Source organism: Anoplopoma fimbria, chromosome 14 (assembly GCF_027596085.1).
Source record: "Anoplopoma fimbria isolate UVic2021 breed Golden Eagle Sablefish chromosome 14, Afim_UVic_2022, whole genome shotgun sequence".
Taxonomy (NCBI): Eukaryota; Metazoa; Chordata; class Actinopteri; order Perciformes; family Anoplopomatidae; genus Anoplopoma; species Anoplopoma fimbria.
This window is the reverse complement of record NC_072462.1, coordinates 2,335,086-2,358,060: the sequence shown is the minus strand read 5'-3', so window position 1 is coordinate 2,358,060 and position 22,975 is coordinate 2,335,086. Positions and strand designations below refer to the sequence as shown.

At 38.8% G+C, this 22,975-nt stretch overlaps 2 protein-coding genes across 2 annotated transcripts; both read left to right on the top strand.

Annotated features, from left to right (window-relative positions):
* Positions 1-3,674: 3,674 nt before the first annotated feature.
* On the top strand, positions 3,675-12,494 carry rph3aa (rabphilin 3A homolog (mouse), a). The gene is made up of 15 exons (XM_054612315.1): positions 3,675-3,790; positions 3,929-4,058; positions 5,325-5,408; positions 6,228-6,390; positions 6,594-6,764; positions 6,855-7,076; positions 7,317-7,396; positions 8,478-8,552; positions 8,645-8,754; positions 8,840-8,966; positions 9,867-9,920; positions 10,689-10,840; positions 11,420-11,501; positions 11,618-11,714; positions 12,336-12,494. Exons 1-15 carry the CDS (start codon positions 3,675-3,677, stop codon positions 12,467-12,469), a joined length of 1,797 nt encoding a protein of 598 aa, XP_054468290.1. The 3' UTR covers positions 12,470-12,494.
* A 2,174-nt stretch (positions 12,495-14,668) lies between these two features.
* On the top strand, positions 14,669-21,452 carry pla2g3 (phospholipase A2 group III). The gene is made up of 7 exons (XM_054612319.1): positions 14,669-15,309; positions 16,665-16,797; positions 16,896-17,030; positions 17,633-17,952; positions 18,431-18,560; positions 19,627-19,737; positions 20,792-21,452. Exons 1-7 carry the CDS (start codon positions 14,703-14,705, stop codon positions 21,051-21,053), a joined length of 1,698 nt encoding a protein of 565 aa, XP_054468294.1. The 5' UTR covers positions 14,669-14,702; the 3' UTR covers positions 21,054-21,452.
* Positions 21,453-22,975: the final 1,523 nt, after the last annotated feature.

Here is a 22,975-nt window from a genome sequence, read left to right as displayed (position 1 = left end):
AAGTACATGGTGCCCGTGCACTCGGACGTGACCGGCAGATGTTTGGGAATTTAACAGCCGCGGGTCCAGGAGGCGCGGGTCCAGCAGTCGGTGTGGTTGAGCTGAAATAAATCATGGATAATCAAATTAGCCCCTCTCAGAGCTTTTAGGAGGAGTGCCTCCTGCTCCAGCCGAGGAGCACTGAAGGCCGAGTGGACGGTGAAATCTCTGCAGTCGTGTCTTACGAGCGGAATAACAAACTGAACTGCTCGCACAGTTTTATGTTGGGAGTCTGACTCGGTCACTGATTTTATTTGGTGCAATTTGGTTCACTTGAACTGACCCCAGTTTGTACCTTTTGAATTTGACATTTTTTACAGCACTGTTGCCTACACTGCAGAGCTTACACACATTCACTATCTTAGTGGTCTTTTTTAAAACACACATACCTGTCAATCAGTGTGTAGCCCCGCCCTAAAGCATCCCCTGCTTTATGGTCTGTTTGACTCTAAATGGAGCATCATTTACTAAATGAACATCATGCTGTATTGAAGAAGACTTGAAACTAGAGATTGAGACCATAAACTCATGTTTACAATGTTTACTGAGGGAATAAATCAAGAGAGAAGTAGAGTCATTTTCTCATAGACTTCTATACAACCAGAGGAGTCGCCCCCTGGTGGACACTAGAGAGAATGCAGCTTTGAGACACTTAAGCATTGGCTTAAATGTTGCTGCCTGGCCTGTACTTAGACATGCTTTGTACTTAATGCTAACATCTGCATGCTAACATGCTCAGAATGTTTATCAAATATTATGTTTACGATGTTTACCATCTTAGTTTAGAGGGTAAGCACGCTAACATTTGATAATTAGTACTAAGCTGATGGGAATGTCATTATTTTTGCAAATACTTTGTCATGAACTAAAATATTGGACAATATTGACGGCGCTAAATGAAAAGTTTGCGGGTTATAATTCATCCTGTAGACAACATGAATATTTATACCCAAATTTTCCAACAATCAATCACAGACTTTCACACGAAAACCCCTCAAATGACTTCTGACTGACATCATCACATCTGTCGATCCATGTGCTGCTTGTGTGGGTAAAATTGATTAAACACACATCAATAAGAAGACAGTTAGTCAAATCTGCATGACGCTGATGATTAAGAAGAGGTCACAACCTTCACTTATGTAGAGAATAGAAGTGCTAGTAGTAGCATGTCATGAGCAGTGGTCCATAATGTGCACAGACGCTCTGCAGGATGCAGGTAGATTAAATCCTCATAACCATCTAAAATCAGCAGAGCAGCTTTTCATGTTCCATCTGTGGCCTGAAGGGATGTGCTTCACAATTATGCATGCAACAAACCACCGTGATCAAAATCTCTCATAACTTAAATCTCTTGCAAAACAGGTGCACAGGCTTGTGTTTCTCAAAACACCAAAATAGATGACGCATGGTGCACACAGCAGAATTTCAATAAGGGGAATACTTTGGTGATGCAGCACAGAGTATTTGCTGTAGAAACTATTAAAAAAAAAAAAGAAAATACCACAATTTTCTTCTCTACTTTCTGTTATCTTCTTCGTTTATCTATAAGTAATAGAAATGATTAATGTGTATTGCTTAAAGAGAAACCTAACAGCAGCTGAATGTCTTTTTTATTGCTGACATCCAGTGGCTTAATTTTTCCTTCTGGCTGCAGTGATGTATAAGTGTACTCTGGGGTGTTGCAGTACACCGTGACATCACTGCTGGGTGTGGTCTAATGCAACAGGTTTAAATTTTAAATAAGAGAGAGCAGTAAAACACTGATTTTGAGGCTGATTTTAAGTTATTTTAAGGGTTGAATAAATTATTATCATTAACACCTAAAAGAGAGGTTATGTTTAGCATTTTGGTTTAATATTTTGAGCCTTATGTTCACTAAATAAAGCCATGATAATAGAACAGATCATATACATCATCTGGTGGAGCCACAAGTTAGTTCCTAATATTCCATAATTGGCTCGTGCATGTTCCTGCTCAACATGGGAATCCACAAAAAATCTCAAACAGACACATTTGAGGGGAAAAAACAGCAACACTTGCCTTTCGGTTCACAAGCTGACTTCATTTGATTTTCACTGGCAGGGAATTTGGACTCTGCTCTGTCAGCCGTCCACAAGTGATTTAAAAACCTTAAAGGTGGTTTCTGGAAAGTTTCCAAACAAGCGGCAGCACTTTAAGGTTTAAAAAAGGGACATTTTGGCAATTTGTTTATGTCGACTGCTTTTTAAAATTTAGCAATGGTTTTGATTTTGATGCTCTGACTTTGCAGTTTACTTTGAAAGACAAATACGAAGTCTTTTTCTTTAACTTAAGCTAGTGAGTCCTGATAACTTTAAATCTTAATCTGTGATTCATCACAAAGTGAGGAAGAGCTGTTAACTTTTGTTCTTTAGTCGAGGAATGCAGGAGTTCACAGTTTGCTTTATGTCAGACTCCTTTGTTTACTTAGATTGAGACACATGAACAAAATACATGATGATGAATTGGTTTCATGTATATCAGTTTATTACTGAAGATATAGATAAAAATACAATATTCAGAAGTAGCCAATATCTCCATGTTTCATATTGTCAAGACGAAACAAAACAAACAGACTGAAAAAAACACCCATTTTAGGATTATAGGAAAATAAGAAAAAGAAATACAAAGTTACAGTCTCATCTGTTCATAGTAGGTTAACAGATGGCATTGATGAATGCAAAAGCATTAGACAATGAAACATAAAATAATAGAACACATTTATCAAAATATAACATAATTAAGAATCAAAATATTTGAAAAACAATTTGAAATATTTGAAATTTAAGATTCCATGTCTGAGTATCATCTGTTCATTGTAGTTAACGTAACGACATCTGCGATGGCAAAAGCATGAGACGATACAAATAAAATAAAAAAAGAGATAAAAAGAGGAATGTAAATTCCATGAGTATCAGCTATTTATTGGAGCTAACGTATTGACTTCAATGAAGGCAAGCGCACTAGAGAAAGAAAAGTAAAATAAAAAAATAAAATTGATTTTTTATTTTTATTAAAATAACATGTCTTAGTCTCATCCAATCACAGTAATTGTAGGTATTGACATGGGTAATGGTAAGAGCATTAAACAATTCAAGGTGAAATTAAATTAAAATATATATAAAAATAAGAAATAAAACACATTAAAAAACACATACAAAATAAATAAATAAAAAATAAATAAAATAGTTGAAAAAATACAAATACCATGTCTACATCTCATCTGCTCATAGTCTCATAGGCAAGAGCATTAAACATTAAAAAATATATATAAATTTCATGTAAAAAGTAGGGAATCCATCTTAAACCGGTGCATTTTATTCTGATACGTCATCATGTCACCCACTTGTGAGTTATTGTTTTTGACAACGTTTGCAGTTGCTCAGCGTTGCTTTGAGTCCAAAATGTTTCCAGCTGTGCTCCTGTCCTCAGACTTCAGTGTCTCGCTCTCCTTAGCGATGCACTTTTTGGAGAAACTAGCTTTTTTTTTTTTTGTCTGAGCTGCATTGTTTTTTACTTTTCATGCCACTTATACTCGGTGTGTGCGTGTCTGTTTCTGTGTTTGTGTGTGTGTGTGTGTGTGTGTGTGTTTTGGGCTCAGGATCGGGTGGATGATGAACATGTCTGGCGGCCCCCCCGGGGAGGAGCTCACGGATGAGGAGAAGGAGATCATCAACAGTGTACTGGCTCGTGCGGCCGTGATGGAGGCCACGGAGCATGAGAGGATTGAGTGAGATGGAAAACTGTTTGTCTCTGTTTCCACATAATCACGTCACTCAACCGTGCACACATGCTCGCTGAGTTGAATTATTTTTGTGTGTACAACTTGTGCCACTTTTTTTAAACATTTATTTACATGTGTACTCAGGCGTCTCTCCAGTCGCCTGGATAACATCAAGAAGACGGCGTGTGGTGACGGCCAGTCGCACTGTCTGCTGTGTGGGGCGTCGTTCGGACCACAGGGGGTCACAGCTGTCCTCTGTGTGCAGTGCAATAAAGTAGGTGGAGATCTGGATTCTCTCCGCTTTATCAAGGAGAGAAAAAGAGAGAGTCCCTAGAGGGTGTGAGGATGTCTCGGGTTTTCCTATAGTGGAGATGCTGAGAGGTCTCCTATGGCGACAAGCAGCCAGCAGGCCATACACTAACTCATTCTGACATACACTCTGCAGCTCCTGGTCTCATGCACAACATTCTGCTTCTTCTTGTTGCTCTCAATAACTATGAAAGGTTAATGCTATCTGAAGTGTAAAATATAGTCCATGTGTAGGTGATCTGTGCACCTGCTACCAAGATCTGAATCTATGCAGGATGATTCATGTGTCCTATGCATTGGTGCAATGTCACTAAACACATTTATCCAAGTACAAATTTGAGGTGCATGTATTTAAGTATTTTCCTCTCATGCCACAATTCAGAAGAAAAAAATTCACATGCAAACATTGAATGCAGTTGTCTTATCTTGGCGTGTAAAATAAAGAGAGGAAAAATTCCTAATCTGTTCAGAAACAAGAGTCCAAACTGGAGTTTTTATTGATCACCTGCAGCCCCCCCCCCCTCCCGCCGGTTGAGGAGTCAATAACAATTTAAAACGGTCAATAAAAAGGTTGTTTAAAAAGTGTAAATCACCAAAACCACAAGAGGGCATCGAGCAAACAGTCATAAATCAGCACAACAAATGTCATGCTAGTTTGGGAGATCAGCTGTGGACAGACAACAAAATGATGTCTCGTACATCTTAAACCATTAGTCAATTGATTACCTAGTTAATTGGTTACTATTTTGTAACCAATTTTATTTTATTTATTATTATTTTATCATGGTTCCAGTTTCTCAAATGTGAAGATAATGCAGCTTTTCCTTCCAATAATGTTGATAATTGTAATAATCATTCATAATGTTGAGGTTTGGTCAGTTAGTTTGACAAAACAAACACTATGAATGTGCCACTCTGGACTCCATTTCTCACTTTTTTTTCACACCACCGATTAACAGAGAAAATAATCATTAGTTAATACTTCAAAATGAGCTCCAGTTTAACAAACTTCAACAGTAAAATCCAGATTTTACATAAATGCACGAGGAATAATAATCTAATGATGAGAATATTTTTCATATTTTGAATACTTTAACCAAATTGTACTGAGTATACTGACATACTTTTACTTATAGCTAACATTTACAAGTGGTATTTGTTCTTATGCTGAAGTACAAGATCTGAATAATTCCTCCACTGGTCTCTAATTTATGTATTTTCCTCTTTGCAGCACATGTGCAGCAAATGTGGGATCCGGAGCAACGGCAGGACGAGTCCTATGTGGCTGTGCAGAATCTGCAATGAGCAGCAAGAGGTGAGAGGATGAGGAACGACGAAGATCAGAGTGGGTTCGATAAAATCACCAAGCTAAATTATGCCATTATGTCGTTGGTCCGCCTGCAGAACAGAGGCTCTTCTGGTGATACGAGCCATTTTCTAGCTTTTAGCCTCGCCCTTTTTTAAGCACAGAATTGCATTTCACTGTCCAGTGACCTGGAAAATTACCTTCCATTGACACCTACTCAATATCCCCAAATGATTTATTTTCCATGCTATTTTAATTCTTAAAAATACAGATATTACTTTGATCAATATGAAACATGAAGAAGAAGGTCTGCTTTCTGTTTTTCTCCCTGATGCAGTTATACAACGCTGTTTTGATGATGGCGCTGCAGTTTTGTTGAGGTCTCTGCCTCGGGGAGTCCAGGCTCTTTAAATAAATGCTCTCTCCTGTCAGTCACACACAGAATAACTACTCTGTAATGCTGTGAAAAAAAAGTGGGCAAGTCTGTCCCGGAGAATGAAGGAGTGAAATTAACAAATTATAACACAAATGAACACATACCACATTATTTACTCTACTTTTCAAGGTAGATAGAAAGACTTCTCAAACTGCAGTTCCATTTTACAGCGTGGAGGAACATTTAATAGCATGTCACACTCCGTTTTAGTGGTTTCTGCTTGCTTATTCAATCTCATTCAGATCCACGCGTCGTCCTCTCTGACCGAGTCTGGTCAGAGAGGTTGACGACTTTAAAACCTGTGGATGTGACGGCACTACATCACTATGTCTATATTCTCTTTATTGTGTGTTTGGGTCAGGCTTTAATGTGTTCACTGTGTGTTCCTGCAGGTACAGAAGCGTTCAGGAGCTTGGTTCTTCAAGGGACGAGTCCAGCAAAGTCTGCCTGCCCCCCTACCTCTGTCCGGATCTCGTCAGTCCAGCATCGAGAGCAGTTCTGGTTCGGTAGGACACGATGGACCACAGGAACCTCCAACAAATCATCGGGAATACGGTACTTTATACAAAGATGTTACGGTTACAACTTAGAACTGTACATGTAAGATATCATTATGTATGTAAACTGTAAGCAGGACTTTTTGCTTGTAACAAGGTATTTCTACACTCTAGTATTTCTACTTCTTCCCTCACTGCTGTGGCTGTAGCACCAACAATCTCTGCTGAGGTGTTAGTGATATTCTTATTTTGTCCCCTCAGAGCAGCAGCAGCAGTCCTGTGGCTCAGAACAATGGGAGCAGACAGCAAGAACAACAGCTGACAGCCATAATGAGAGTCCGTCCTGTCCAGCGGCGGTAATGAAGACCGAGAAAAATGTGTTGGCCTCCAAACCGCCTCGAGCAAACGCACAGCAGGTCGCCCCCCCCTCAGGTAAAAGTAGCACTGCTCCTTCTATGAATAAACCCAAACGTTCAAAAGATTTAACATCAATGACGACGTATAAAAAGATGTTTCAGACAGAATTAATTGCTCCTGCTGCAGATGTGGAAAACAAACGCCCGGAGAGGGAAGAGACGGTGTCCCCTCCAGCTGTGGAGGAAAAAAGACAACCTATTGTCTCCAGCTCCATTTCATCACATGTTCCTGCAACCAGAATTAATCCACCGGTCAATAACCCCGCCCCCCCACGACCCCCACCAGATCGAACAGAGGATGAAGACGAATACGACTCAGATGACGCCAGTGAGACAGATTTTTCCTCTTAAAGCTCACAGCTGCTTTACAGAATGTGGAAGTGTCTTAACCAGTCCCAGATGTTTTTCTCATTTTATCACTGTGAATAATATAAATTGGGCCTGAAGCTGTGAAAGGAATTCCCAGAGGAGCGATTCAAATCAATGTTTATCTGCTTTAGAGGGAAATTGGTTTCTCTAACAGCTCAGATGTCTGTCTGATGTTTTCCTGTGTTTTATATTCTTGCAGCCACTCTGGGATCTCTGGAGTTCAGTCTCCTGTACGACCAGGAGAACCACGCTCTGCACTGCTGTGTGGTTAAAGCTAAGGTAAACACATGTACACGAGACAAGTTGGGACACGAGACGAGACAAGATGGGACGAAATGACACAAAATTAAATGGAATAAGACAGCTAGAGACAAAATAAGATAGGACAAGACTTAAGGAGATGGGACGAGGCAAGACAAGATGAGACAAGACGGGATGAGACAAGACAAGACAAAATTAGACAAAACAAAATGATTGAGACAACTAAAGACATTAGGACAAGATGGAACTAGACGGGACGAGACAAGATGGGAAAGTCAAGACAAGCCAATAAAATATGGAACAAGACAAGACAAGATGGGACAAAATGAGACATAAACTAAATGGAATAAGACAGCTAGAGATGAAATAAGATAGGACAAGACTTAAGGAGATGGTACGACAAGACGGGATGATATGAGACAAGACTGGACAAGACAAAATGAGACCAAACAAAATGAATAAGACATCTAAAGATGGTAGGACAAGATGGGACGAGACAAGATGGGAAAGTCAGGACGAGCAAATGAAAGCTGGAACAAGACAAGACAAGACAGACAAGACAGGAAAAGATACGACGAGACAAGAGACAAGACAAGACAAGACAAGAAGATAAAGACAAGACAGGAAAAGATACGACGAGACAAGAAAAGACAAGACAAGACAAGACAAGACAAGATGAGCCAATGAAAGATAGAACAAGACAAGGCAAAAAAAAACTTGACAAGACATGACAAAAGAAAAAAGACGAGACGAGACGAGACAAGACAAGAAAGTCAAGACGAGCCAATGAAAGATAGAACAAGACAAGGCAAAAAAAAACTTGACAAGACATGACAAAAGAAAAAAGATGAGACAAGACAAGACAAGTTAAGACAAGTGGAGATGAGACAAGACAAGACCAGGCGAGATTAGAAGAGACAAGACAAGAAAGAGAAGACAAGACATGATGGGACAAGACATTTAAAGAGAAATGACAAGAAAAGACGAGACAATAAAAGACGAGACAAGACAAATCAAAACAAGGCCTATCCATTTAGTGTAAATTAGTGTTGGAACGTTGGAATATATTCTCACTATCATGTTTCTTGGTGTGTCTCAGGGTTTAAAGCCGATGGATTCAAACGGACTTGCTGACCCGTATGTGAAGCTGCACCTCTTACCTGGAGCCAGTAAGGTACAATCACGTCAATTAGAACTTCAAGTGTGCAGCCATTGTCTTACATTTTTAGAACTATAATAAAACATTTTTAATTTATTTATTCGCAGTCAAACAAGCTTCGCACCAAGACCCTTAAAAACACTCTGAATCCTGTGTGGAATGAGACTCTGGTCTACCACGGCATCACCGATGACGAAATGTCACGCAAAACTCTCCGGTAAGAACAATCTTAACCTTCCTCCAACCGCATCTTATAACGAGTTTAAATTATGAGTTTCATGAGGCACACTGTCCGTCTTCAGGCTTTCAGTGAGTGACGAAGACAAGTTTGGACACAACGAATTCATCGGAGAGACGCGAATCGCTCTGAAGAAACTGAAGTTTAACCAGAAGAAGAACTTCAGTGTTTGTTTAGAGCGAGTGATCCCGGTGAGTACGAACGCTGACATCTCGTAATGTTAATAAATGTACTGTGAAATACATCATATTTAAAAAGTAAGTTCCTCCAACTCACCGGCCACTATTTAGGAACTACTTTCTGCCCAAGAATGAGTGTTTCTGGAAAGAAATGTTGAATTTTAAATGTAATTTAAGGCGGATATCTTGAAAACAATGAGAAAAACTCCTTCACACTGTCTTGCTGATGCTGAAATATTTATTTGTTTACAAAAAATATTTCAGCAGCATGCAAGACAGTGAGCAGAAGTTTTTCGTATTGTTTTCAAAATTGCACCTTCACACAATCAGACTTTTTTTCAAAATGAAAGCGAGAAACACAAAAGAATTCCATTCTTGACCATGAAAACATCTGGCAACAGAACGATCTCACATCAAGGAATATAAAGATGGACATTTTCAAATTAAACTTTCCATGAAAATTAAGCAAAGTCTGCTGGTGATGATTATATGGTTTGGTCCAGAGCAGCTACTAATTGTCCTACATGACTAGATACCAGTAGAGGTGAACTGACCCTTAATATGACTTTCTTTATGGAATATTCTTTTTTACTAAACGTGATTATTCTCTTTCTTGCCAAGAGTTAGATTAGAAGATCGATACCACTCTCATGTCTGTAGCCTAAATATGAAGCAAAAGCCTTTTAGCTTAGCTTAACTTAGCTTAGCTTAGCATAAGACTGGAAACAGGGTGGTTATGTGAGGAGCTGATTCATGGAGTTTGCCAGGCTACCAACAGAGATCAGGAAGTTTTTCAAAGTGCCAGCTAGGTTTGCTGTTTCCAGGTCTTTATGCTAAGCTAAGCTAATTAACTGCTGGCCGTAGCTTCATATTGGTGATGATGGTGACGATGCTGGTTTCCTCTCTGTACAGGTGAAGAAGGCCGTGGGAGGATCGGCCCGTGGCATGGCTCTCTATGAGGATGACGTAAGACCCTCTCATGGATTTCACTGGATAGTGTTCGACTGTTCTGCTGTGTCCAAGGACGGCAGCTTAGTTTGTTTATATTAAAGCGTGAACAGATTAAAGGATGAGTTTGATTGTGTTCTAAACTGTTTTTAATTACATCAAATCCCTTGAAAACACCAAAACAGAGTAAATGAATCTACTAACAACTGTGTGATATATCGTCTTCCTCTCTGTAATGGACATACTGTCGGGATGCACCGATCCAGTACTGATCTTATTAAGCAGACCAGATATCAGACGCGGTCGCTCCACATTACATTTCTTTATCAATATCATTAAAAATATATTCGTATTAGCCCCCAACAAATGAACTATTTCCTCCTGATTGTTTGATAAATAATTACAGTGACTAAGCTGTTTTAAGAAATAACTTTAAATTAAACGATATATTCATGACTCATCTTCTGTAGAACTACAGACAGGAAGTACTTAGGAAGTATTTAGAGACTGACGGATGCATTTCTGGTTCTGGAGTTAACCATATTGCATAATAATAAACACGAAGACCATTCTGTCCTTAAGCAGGTACATTAACCTCCATTAGTAGATACTATGATAATCACTGTATAATCCCTCCAGATACATGCAGAGGGCAAAGGAGCATTCGGATAAGTGAAATGAAATACTGGTACTTAGTGTGCATGTGTGGTATATATATATATATATGCGTGTATATATATATATATATATATATATATATATTTATGTATGTGTGTGTGTGTGCAGCAGAATGACGGTGAGGATTCAGAGGAGAGAGGTCGCATCCTGGTGTCGCTGACGTACAACAGCCAGCAGGGTCGTCTGATGGTCGGGGTCATCCGCTGCGCTCACCTGGCCGCCATGGACTCCAACGGATACTCCGACCCGTTCGTCAAAATGTACGAGCTCCACTCAGCTGAATCCTCCAGATTATGGTTAAAGGAATAGTCCCAAACATATCTGGAGAACGCAGTTATTCACTTTCTTACCGAGAGTAAGAGGAGAAGGTCGATACCACTCTGAAGACTGTCTGTTTAACATGAAAGTAAAGCCAGGAGATGGTTAGCTTAGCTTAGCACAAACACTAGAAATAGGGGTAAACAGCTAGCCTGGCTCTGTAGGCATTTTAAAAAAACCTTTGGACAGAGACAGGCTAGCTGTTTCTCCCTATTCCCAGTCTTTATGCTAAGCTAAGCTAAGCTAAGCATTACTTGGCTTTATATGATAGTGGTATTCATCTTCTCATTTAACTCTGCAAAAAGTATGTAGAGCCACTTCAGCACATTTCTATAGAGAGTTAACTTTTTATGTTATTATCACTTTATAAAAGTTTTGATATTATTTAAATGTATTACACAGTTAATGTTTATTTTAAAAACTATATCATAGGTGGACTACGATAAGATTATGTTTATATTTTTTATTTCAGGTGCTGGAGTACATGTTTATTTTTGTTGTTTATTTGTGTTGTGCTGTAGATGTCTGAAACCAGATATGGGGAAGAAAGCTAAAAACAAGACAGCGATAAAAAAGAAGACCCTCAATCCGGAGTTTAACGAGGTCAGTGTCTTTCTCAACTAACTATTTCCACAAACTGAACTTTAACGTCTTCTCCTCTCCCAGATCTCAGTGTTAGATTTTGTAATCACATTTCATGTTTCATTACTGTGTTTCAGGAGTTTGGTTATGAAATAAAGCATGGCGAGTTGGCCAAGAAAACCCTTGACATCTCAGTCTGGGACTACGACATGGGGAAATCCAACGACTTCATTGGTAAGTGTCTCTTGTAATCACGTTTCCTCATCCATCAATTCGTCCAATTTGTCAGCTCAATAGAATTCAATGTCTGCTGGTTCAGATTGAAATAACTAAATGACTACTGGATGAATTGGCATGCAATTTGGTACAAATAGTCATGGTGCCCAGAGGATGAATCCTAATAACTTTGATGATCCTGAGTTTTCTTCTTGCGCCACCATGAGGTTCACATTTGTGGTTTTGAGAGAAATGTCTCCCCAACTAATGAATGGATTGCAGTGAAATGTACTACACACATTCATGTTCCCCTGAGGATGAATTGTGATAACTTTGGTGATCCTGTGACTTTGTATCTTGGGTTTATGACAACACACCTGCAAAAAATAATGAGACTCCCATCAGCCCTGGTTGTTCTCTGTGTTTGGTGCTTGTTAGAACATGTTAGCATGCTAACACGCTAAACTAAGATGGTGAACATGGTAAACATTATACCTTCTATACATTAGCATACAAGCATTGTCATTGGGAGCATGTTAGCATGTTGATATTAGCCTAAAAACAGCATCACAGAGCTACTAACATGTATGTCAACTCGTTTGTTTACGTTTGAATGCTTTCTTTCCTCTCTGCCTCCAGGAGGATGTCAGCTGGGCATCCAGGCTAAAGGAGAGTGTTTGAAGCACTGGTACGAATGTCTCAAGAACAAAGACAAGAAGATTGAGCGCTGGCACGTCCTGCTAAATGACAACACCGTCCAGTTTGATGATTAAAGCGTCTCCCCTCTTCTATGTATTCTGTTTCTCTATCCTTCCCCCTGTAGGATATTGTCTTCCAGTGACGGTCGACTGATATTATCATCCTGCTTTTATGTAGTTTGTCCTTAAAGTTCAATGTGCAGGCTTCATTTACAACAGTTTTCAGGTGACAAACACGGATGTTGACCTCTGGGCTCTTTTTCAATAAGGAGCGACTACTAAACTTAATCATTTATAACGTTATCATATCATAAACTCTATCGTATAATAAATGAACAGTTCCACACATGCAGTAATGATTGAACAGAGCGATTATGGAAACGATAAAACCCTTGTTATCATTGTCATTAACACATTATGTTGTAATGAATTGTGCCTCCGCGCTTCAGAGGGAATTCCCACTTTTTCTTCTGTCCTCATGTTGCTCTGTGTTCATATGGGATCATGTCATGCGTCAGCTGATCTTTGTGACCACCTTGTTCGACCTCTTTGCATCACCGGAACATTTATTTAACTCGTGTTATTGTGCATCACGCATTTGTTAAATATTATCTGGGACATTTGCAGATGCTTGGTTGCAAGAATGATGTGAACAAACTGATCTTTTTTTGTTTTCGATGTAAAATGCATTATTTTTGGACATATATCATGTTGGTCTTATATCACTGCATCACTTTCACCTATGCATGTGTGAGCTCTCTTCTGAAGAAATGCTTCTGCATGAAATGTTATTAGGAGGAACAAATTGGATTAAGCGACGATAGCTGCCTCAGAAAAAATCCATAATAGATTGGCAAATTGAAATGATAGCTGCACAAGATTTTTCTGCTAAATAATCAACATCTTGCTCTCTGTATTCATATTGATGCATGTCATATTGTAGCATACACGTGGCTAATGAATAAAGACATCGTGGCACTTCCTTTTCCTCGTCTGTTTTTCTTGAGATGTGTTGGCAGAAAACTTTGTCTGCATCAGGCGAGGTTTGAACCAATCAGCTCAGACAGACACGCAGCTAAACATTTGTGCACTTTGACTTCTCTTGATAAAATCTCGCCTTCTGTTCCAGGTGGGTGAAAGTTTAAGGACTTGTAACACTCTGAAAAAGTCTGCCCTTTAAATTAAAGATGAGATCTAATCTAGTTTTCTCATCAGTGAGATAAATGTGGTCAGAGAAAAAGCTAGAATTATAATGGAAAGCAATACTTTTTTCTACATAAAGAATATAGTATCTGGCTGTAAAGTGTCAGGAAGCAGGTGGCTGTCATTACATTACAGTCATTTAGCAGACACTTTTATCCAAAGCGACTTACAGTCAGTAGTATATTACATATCATTCACCCATTCACACACTGATGACAGGCTACCATCAAGGTGCCACCATCAGACTCTAACTAACATTCATCATCCAGTCCACACCGATGGCAAGCCTTCAGGAGCAACTTGGGGTTAAGTGTCTTGCCCAAGGACACATCTACTGCCGAAGCCGGGTATCGAACCACCGACCCTCTGATTGGAGAACTACCTTGCTCTCTACTACGCCACAGCCGCCCCTGTCATCATGAACCAACTGTAGTTCCTGACCTGAGGGTCTCAAGGGGTCCTGAGAAAATCAGATTAAAAGAAAAGAGTATTTATTTATGCTGCTGAAAAACATCCAAAAAGGCAGATAAAAATGTTCATTTGTTCTGACTTTTTTGGAGTTTTTTTCTGCATGTTCTCTCTTCTACAGAAGGAAACATCCCTGTGTTTCATTTTAAGCTAACTTAAAACAGCACTGCACCAGTTTCAAATCGTTCCTCTATATCATTGTTGGACTCATATTTGGACAGTTGTGAGAACAAAATGCTGAAAGTGTGCCTCTTATTTGAGGACTCAAATGGGAAAGAAAAAAAGTTGGCTGTGTGTCTCATATCCCATGAATCAATCAGTATTTATTGATTCTTTTGTCACATTTTAATAGAAGTGTGTGTGTCACTTATCAATAAAGCCTATTGGTGGTGTGTTAATCAATATGTCAGGGTCATTGCCAGGGATGAGGGAGGGAAATAGAGGGGGAGGGAGAGAGAGGGAGTGATGTTTGACTGAACTGGCAGGTCACATGACTGAGTTGGATGTTGTGTTTATTTTAGATCCGCCAGGGAAAAACCTCCCCCCCCATTCTCATTTAAAACCGACCTGGAGTCTGTCGAGCTGTCCAAAGGTCCTCAGTGAGTGAAGGAATCTTTTTCTTCTTCTTTTAGATTCCATGTGCACCAGCCTCTCCAGCCTCTCCAGCCTCTCCTCCACCATGACGCACGTCGCTCCTCTTCTCTGCCTCATTTTCACATCATCTCTCCTGAGCTGGTCGGCTGCAGGATCCTCGATCCTCTGCACCTGGACTAAAGTTTTACCAAATGCAGAAGTCCACTACAGTTTCCTCCGGAGCGACCCCCTGCAGGCCTCTCCATCCCTGCGGCTCTACCACAGCGCATGGTCCTTGGAGCGCTCTCTGCTCCGCTGCGCTTGGAGCGACGACGCAGAAGTGATCCACAACTATTTTTACGCGTGCCAGGAGCGCACTCATGAGTTCTCAGATCACCCAGATGAGAATATCGACGTGGAGTCCATGTTGGAGGAGGCTGAGGAGCTGTGCGTCTCTGTGGCTGCTCCAGGGGTCGGAGAGCCACAGAGAGCAGACAGACAGCAGAAGAGGCCGGTGAGGAGCGTTGATGGACGCACAGAGGCTGAGAATCATCAAGGTCAAGCTGAAAGGTCAGAGGTCAGGACCCATCTGCGCGTCAAGCGTGGTTTCATTGTTCCAGGGACCTTGTGGTGCGGCTCTGGGAACAAGGCGCCATCATACGCAGATTTGGGTATGTTGGTTTCATACTTTATTCTGTAACTGTGTAGGAAAGCCATGATGATTAAAGAGATGAGAGCATAAAAACAGCTTTTTCTCATGTGAAATACTAATATATAAAATGTACTTGATGCTGTATAGTCTGTAAAACACACACACCTTTACATTTTGACCCCTGAGCTCCTCAGGAGTAGCAATAGTCAGAAATCACTGGATCCTGCATTTCCCATGATGCAAATCAATAGCCAAGCAAATTAAAGTGATTAAAGTAGTGTCACTTAAATGGAAACAAACAGATTTCATACATTTTTTCTCACCGAGTCAAGTTGTGTCCTTCTTTTCAGTGGAAGGTTCCTTCCTCACAAAACATTTACAAAGCAGACTTTCCCCAAAAGTTTGAAACCTAAATTGATAACGTCTGCTTTATGGGCTTTGGGGGGAAAAAACTAATCAGTTATATTTTGCACTATTTCAGTAATGTAGTGACAATGTGTTGCATAATTAATGGATGAATTTATGGAGAAAACTCATACATGTTCTGCTCTTCATCTGTTTGTTTTGCAAGGTACTGATGTTACAAACCTCTCATATTTAATGTCTTAACACCTGCAGAGTTAAAACAATTACTTACATACTCACCAAAACACACATTATGCAAATGTTTGTTTTCTTTCCTGTTAAGCATTTGCAAAGGTCTATTTCTGGTAAAAGTTTGAAATCTGCATTGTTTACATCCATGTTTCACTTGTTCCCCAAAAATGTATAACAATGTGAACAACTTTTTGAAAGCTTTTAGGAAAATGACTCAAGATGAGAGGACTTTATAAGATAAGATAAGTTATTTATTGAGAGGGAAATTGTTGTGCAGCAGCTGCAGTAGAAAATAGGAAACAATTGAAATATATAAATATCTCAAAATATTCATTCATCATTCATCTTCCATTAAGGGTCGCGGGTATCTCAAAATAGCCACAACTTTAAAGCTAGGGTAGGTAATATTAGAGAAACCAGCAAGACGACGCTAGATCTGAAGAATGACCCGACATAAACCCAGCCCAACTGTTTTCTAATGAAAGGAGCTAGCAGCACTAGCTCCTAAAGTTGCTAAACCTAGCAAGGAAGTTGCCAAGTCAGCAAAACTGACAGCCCCTCCCTTCAGGCCTCCCTCCAAAGACACTCCCCCAACATTATCATAATCATCATAAACAACCCAAAAAAAAAAAGTTTTTGAAGAAGATAATCAACCTGAGCTGTAATTGAACGGGTAGTAAATCATATCTCAAGTTTTCATATTTCATCAGACTTGAATTACACTGTAATCAGGTTGTGGTAATAATATTAATAATCCCGTAATTATCCCTCTTGCAGGAGTTTTTGCCGACACCGACAGTTGCTGCCGTGAACACGACCAGTGCAAACACACCATTCTGTCCTTTCACTCCCAGTTTGGTGTCTTCAACAGCAACATCTTCACCATGTCTCACTGTGACTGCGACAACAAGTAGGAACTCATAACTCTAATCTAAATGACACCCAGTCTACATGATTTGTTGTGTTTTATTTGATGTTTTTTTCTAACCTGAATGCGTCTTCCTGCAGGTTTCACAGTTGTCTGATGGAGGCCAATGACAGGATATCTGACGTGGTGGGATACACCTTCTTTAACCTGCTGAAGATGCACTGCTTTGAGTTATCCCACCAGCTCCAGTGCACAGAAAGAAACTGGTTTGGCATGTAAATTAAGTTCTTATTTATTCCTTAACATTGTGGTGTTTGTATTTTGAGCACAAATGATACAGTTCTGCAATAATTTGGTTGACCTTTTGAGAAATTGTAGCCACACCAGCAGCTCTATGGATGGAAATGTTAGTTGGAAGAAAGTACATTTACTCAAGTACTGTACTTAAGTGCAATTTTGAAATACATGTAATTGACTATTCACATTTTATTCTACTTTATACCTCTACTCCACTACATTTCTGTATTTCTACTTAAGTAAAGTTTTGAAGTAAACTGTACTTTAAGATAAAATAAAATAATCCTTTATTAATCCCTCAATGGGGAAATTTGCCAGATTACAGCAGCATAGTGGATAGTGCAAACAAGAGACATCAGTAAAAAACAACAAGATCAAAACAGGTATTATAAATAAGTAAATAAAAACACAGTAAAGAATATTAAATAAGAAAGAAACATTAAAAATGTCTCTTTTTTTGGTATTAAAGGTCCAGTTTGTAAATCTTCTCATCTAACTCTCTGCAAGAAAGCAAATAAGTGTATTTCCCATAATTTCTGACAAAGTAATTTTAATAACTTCCTCCTCTTGTGACCTCCAGGTGTAAGGAGACTAAAATGGCTCCCTACGCTGAGGTGCACCCCCCCACGCAGTACGACTCTCCCAATCCAACGGAGGTCAGCGTGAACAGCTCCGTCATAAACGCCACCGCACCCACAGAGATGCTGGTGACGTCTGACTCCACCTCTGCTGCAGCATCCACACTCACTACACCTTCAACCAGCTCCCAGTCGGCCTCCGTCGCCCCGGTTACCAACATCACCACCGTTACCAACGTTACCACCTCCACATCAGAGGGAGACGACCTGGAGAACACTTTACCCTCCAAAAAACAAACTCTGTCTGGGCTGGATGTCACAGGTATTTAGTGCAACATACAAAAAAAAAGTGAATTATGTTTTGAGGTAAACAAATTTTGGCGTGATTTAAGTTTTGCTTCTGATGTATCAGAAAAAGTATAAAATTAGTCCATGCAGGGAGGAGTTTGAGGTTGTGGATGGATCAAAAAACATGGGGCTTTTCACACAGGAGAGGTTGTTCGTCTCCATAGTAAACTTGTACTTTTTTCATTGTTTTTCTTCAGTTTTATTTAAATTTTGTAGTCACTTTAAGTCAAACATAGCTGTTTTTTAAAACTAAATCTAACCAAGTAGTTTTGTAGCATTTAATGTGTTGTTTTCTTTTAATTTACAAAAATAAATAGTGTTTCAAACTGTTTCAAACTGCGACTGTAATCCATGAGAAATGTGTTTCCCTTGAATTGTAATCGAAAATGCAGTTTAATTGTAGATGATTCTACACCTCAGTAATGGGTCGGACATCTTTATACACTTCACAGAGAAGCAGCTGTCATGTGACGTCTACAAGGACCTCGATAAGTGCAGGAAGAAGATCCTCCCCAAGCAGAAGAAATATGGCCTCTACAACCCAGAGACCAGGACGCAGTACCACTGCAACTGTACCAGCCGGTAAATCAACACAAACAACACAAATCATCCTGAGAATTCACCTTTTTTTATTGGCATTTTGAGGCTTCATTCACACCAAAACGTGGGGTTTTAAAATGAAAATGATCTACGTTCATCCCGTCGTTTTAGAAATGATTTCTGTCCATACTAGCACGCCTGAAAACGGATATCACATGACCATTCACATACACTGAGCATGTGGGTGCCGTTGTAAACAGGAAGTAGATTGGTTGCTTAGTTACAGAAAATATGTGAGAGTATAACAGTAACTCTTTAATACTAAAAGGTTGATATTTAAGATTTTCCTCTTAAATGTTCCTCTATACACTCAAATAGACAAATTTGGAAAAAAACCCAAGTACTAACTTTTATACTTAGTTACAACAAAGTTTAAAAGTACTAAGTTTCTGCCTGTACACACTAAGAGGAAACCTGGGGTCGGTAGCCTTCGTTTTTTCTTTTTTTAAGATAAGATAAGAGATAAGATAATCCTTTATTAGTCCCGCAGCGGGGAAATTTGCAGGATTACAGCAGCAGAGAGGATAGTGCAAAAAAAGAGACATAGTAAAAAAACAAGATCAAAACAAGTATTATGACACATTAAAGAATATTAAATAAGTAAAAAAGTAAAAAATCCACAATAATTAAAAATATTATATATACAGACAGAATAATTATTGTATGAGTATTGTATTGCACAGTGGATTACACAGATGAATTGCACATATTTTTGATATTGCACAGATTTATATATATGAAACTCGGCGTCAACAGTGTGGATGTAAAGTTTTCTTTATGTAGGAGCGTCTGATCAGGATGATATGCAAATATTTACAGTGCTATTTGCTGAGTTTAGAACGACCTGGTGATAATAGTGCACTCACCTTTATTTCTGTCTGAGACGAGCCGAGTCACACTGTTACATAAGGTCTGTGGGTTCTCTGGATCTGCACAGAAATGATTCAACGGCCTTGGACATTATCATAATCTCATGTTTGCACATATGGGCAGGTTTTTTTTGGGGGTATGTCTGTTGGTTTCTGACGTATTTGTCGGTCTTTGCCAGATTATTCCAGAATTTGGCTAAACAGGGACAACTGACCGAAGTACAGTCCATTCTGATGGGACATGTGTCTCAATCCTGCTTCCTGCCACAAGACTGCCCAGCTGGCCAGATGTGAGTAAACAAAAACGGACGTAGAAGTCTGTATGTGATCACTCTGGAGATAAGTACTCGGCTCCTTTACTGAAGTAAAAATACCAATACGACAATGTATGAATATAAATCTATTGCAAGTCTGTTGAAGCTACATTCAAAATCTGATTTACAGCAGGTAAAAGTACAGAAATATTTTAAGTAGCATCAGTAAAAGTACTCATTTTGCAGAGAAATGTCTCCTGTGACTGATATGTGATTATATGTGACATTATTGAATAGTTAATACTGAAGCAGCATGTTATTGTTGCAGCTGCTCCAGGTGGAGTTACTTTAAAATACTTTATAGACCAGTGGTTCCCAACATAGGGGTCGGGCCCTCCAAAGGGCCACCAGATAAATCTGAGCGGTCGCGAGATGATTCCCTGGAGAGAAGAAAAACCTACATTCTGATACATTATCTTATATATTATATATTTTTAGACTCTTTTGTGTTAAATATCCTTGTTTTCCTGAAAAATATATTTATAATATAATATAAAACACAGCCAAAACATTTAAATCTATTATGTAAGTCTGACATGTAATGATGTAAAAAGTACAATATTCTTTATCATAAATGTAGAGGAGTAGGAGCATAAAGTAGAATAACATGTAAATACTAATAAAAATGTAAATACTAATACTTGTAAAGTACAAATCCTTTACAAGTAATTGTTAGATATTTTCTCAATATAAAAAAACTTTCTCAATATAAAAAAAATTGAAAAATACATTTCAACCTTTTTGCTATTTGGGCCTCAAATACTTGTTTAAAATAAACATCTAAGAAGTTAGAAGGGGGATTTCTCTTTTTTAAAACTTCTGACATCATTTACATTTTTTATTTTTTATTCTGAAAAGTAACTATTAACTATAGCTGTCAAATAAATGTAGTGGAGTAAAAAGTACAGTATGTCCCTCTGAAATTAAAGCATAGTTATTAAGAAGCATACAATGGAAATACTTGGGTAAAAGTACCTTAAAAAAGTGAATAACAGCCTGATAAAACTCTCTCTTCTGCTTTGTTGAACAGCTGTTCATCAGTTCTGGTGAGAGCAGAGCTTCCTCAGGAGGACCAGAGCAGCAGAGCAGACATGGAGGAGCACCGCCATCTACAGGCCATCGAGCTGAAGGTCAGGAGGCCAAACGTGAGGAGAGCCAAGAGGAAAGACAGAGCGGTCCGGCTCCACAAGCTGTGTCTCAGGATGGTCCGGCCCAAACTCAACCAGAACCAGACCAGAACTCAGGGTCAGGATGCACGTGGGTCGGCTGTGAGAGGATCAGAGATGGTCTGAGTGGGAAGAGTACGGAGAGTCAGAGTGGTCAATATTACATAGATGAATAATATTTATGTATATTAATTAATGTTTTTTTGTTTTGAATGACTGGAAAGATCATTTTAAGTTTAGTTTGATTTCATTTATTCATGGATAACCAAACCAACACTATTCCAAGGAATAATATGTTAACTTGAGAACTCTTATTTCCAAAAAGATGTTAGAAAAAACAAAACAAAAATCTGAAAGTTTATAAATCAAATACATAAAAACTGCTACGTTGTAATAAAAATGACCTTCAATAAACTGAAAACAAATCATGATAATAAGCTGAGTTTTAAAACTTTGCATGGTCATATAACATGTTTTTATCTGCATCATATAATTATCTTTTTATTTAATATTGAACACTTTGGGTCTCCGTATAATATTGTAGTAATATGTATATATTTTCTCAGAATTGTTAGAGTTTTGACAGAATAGTTGGAACAAACTTTTTATTCAACCCCTTTTCACAGCAGATGTTTTGACTTGTCATGATAGCAACAGCACAGGTATGACTTTAATATTTCAGGTGTGCCAGTTAAAGAGTGCTGCCATTATGCATGCATGCTTACTGGAATAACCTACTGGGACACTTAATACCACTGAGGCACCATTAAAGTGATTAGTTACATCTGGGCTTTCTTGTTAGCTTGGCTCTAGGGATGGCTGTTGAAAATATCTCATCAATTACAAGATGAATTGGCATGACATTTGATTCAGATATTCATGGTCCCCAGAGGATCAACCCTACTGATTTTGATTATTCACTCACTTGTCCTCTTGTTGCCACCATGAGGTTGACATATCTGGATATAACTGAATATCTGATAAACTATTGGATGATTTGACATAATGACATTCATGGTCCCCATAGGATTAATCCTTATGATTTTGTTGATAGTCTGACCTTTCAAATTATTTCAGCATGAGGTTGACATGTGTGGTTTTAAGTGAATATCTCATGATCTATTTGATGAATTGTCATGAAATTTGATACAGATATTCATGGTCCCCAGAACCAGTGACATTGCTATGGGCCTCAGTTGAACTGTGTTTAGTTAGCAAATGTTAGCACGCTTACAAGCAAAAATCAAAATGGTGAACATGGTTCACAAAACCAAAAATAAATAATAATAGTATGTATGTTTGCCATTGTGAGCATGTTAGCATGTTGACATTAGCATTTAGCTTAAAGCGCCTCATAGCTTTAAGCTAAAAATGGCTATAGACCCGACTACATCTCAAAATGTATGCCGTGAAAAGGGTCCGCGAGTTTGATATTGGTGTTTTCCTTGAGATAATGAGTTGACCAACCTTTTTATTCAGAACTACATCAGTAGTCTCCACTGTTTAAAGCCCTATTTGTGAATATTTGTAGGCTACTGTGTTGCATGAGTTGTAGATAAATGCATGATGTTATTAGCAAAGCTAAGTACGAAAAACAATTATGTAAATATCTGTATATAAGACACTTGGTGAAATATTTTGTTTATGTTGCGAGAAGGAACTTGATATTTTGGGATTTTGCTGAGAGTGAGATGAGTAAATCAATAACACTGTATGCTAAATATAACGCTACAGCAGGTTAGCTTAGCTCAACGGGGAAACAGCTAGCCTGGCTTGTAAACGGCATTTTGTAATATGAATATGAAGCTAGCCAATTAGCCTAGCTTAGCATAAAGACTGAGAGGAGGGGGCAACTAACCAGCAAATTGTTGATTAGACACTTAGGTTTTTGTACAGATTAAGTCTGATTATGTTGGTACTGTTAATATGAAGCTAGCTGGTAAACCTTGCTTAGCATAAAGACTGTTAGCGGGTAGAAACAGCTAACTTTAGCCTGTTTCTGTCCATTAAAGAATACGACTTACGAGCACCTTTAAATCTTATGCTTG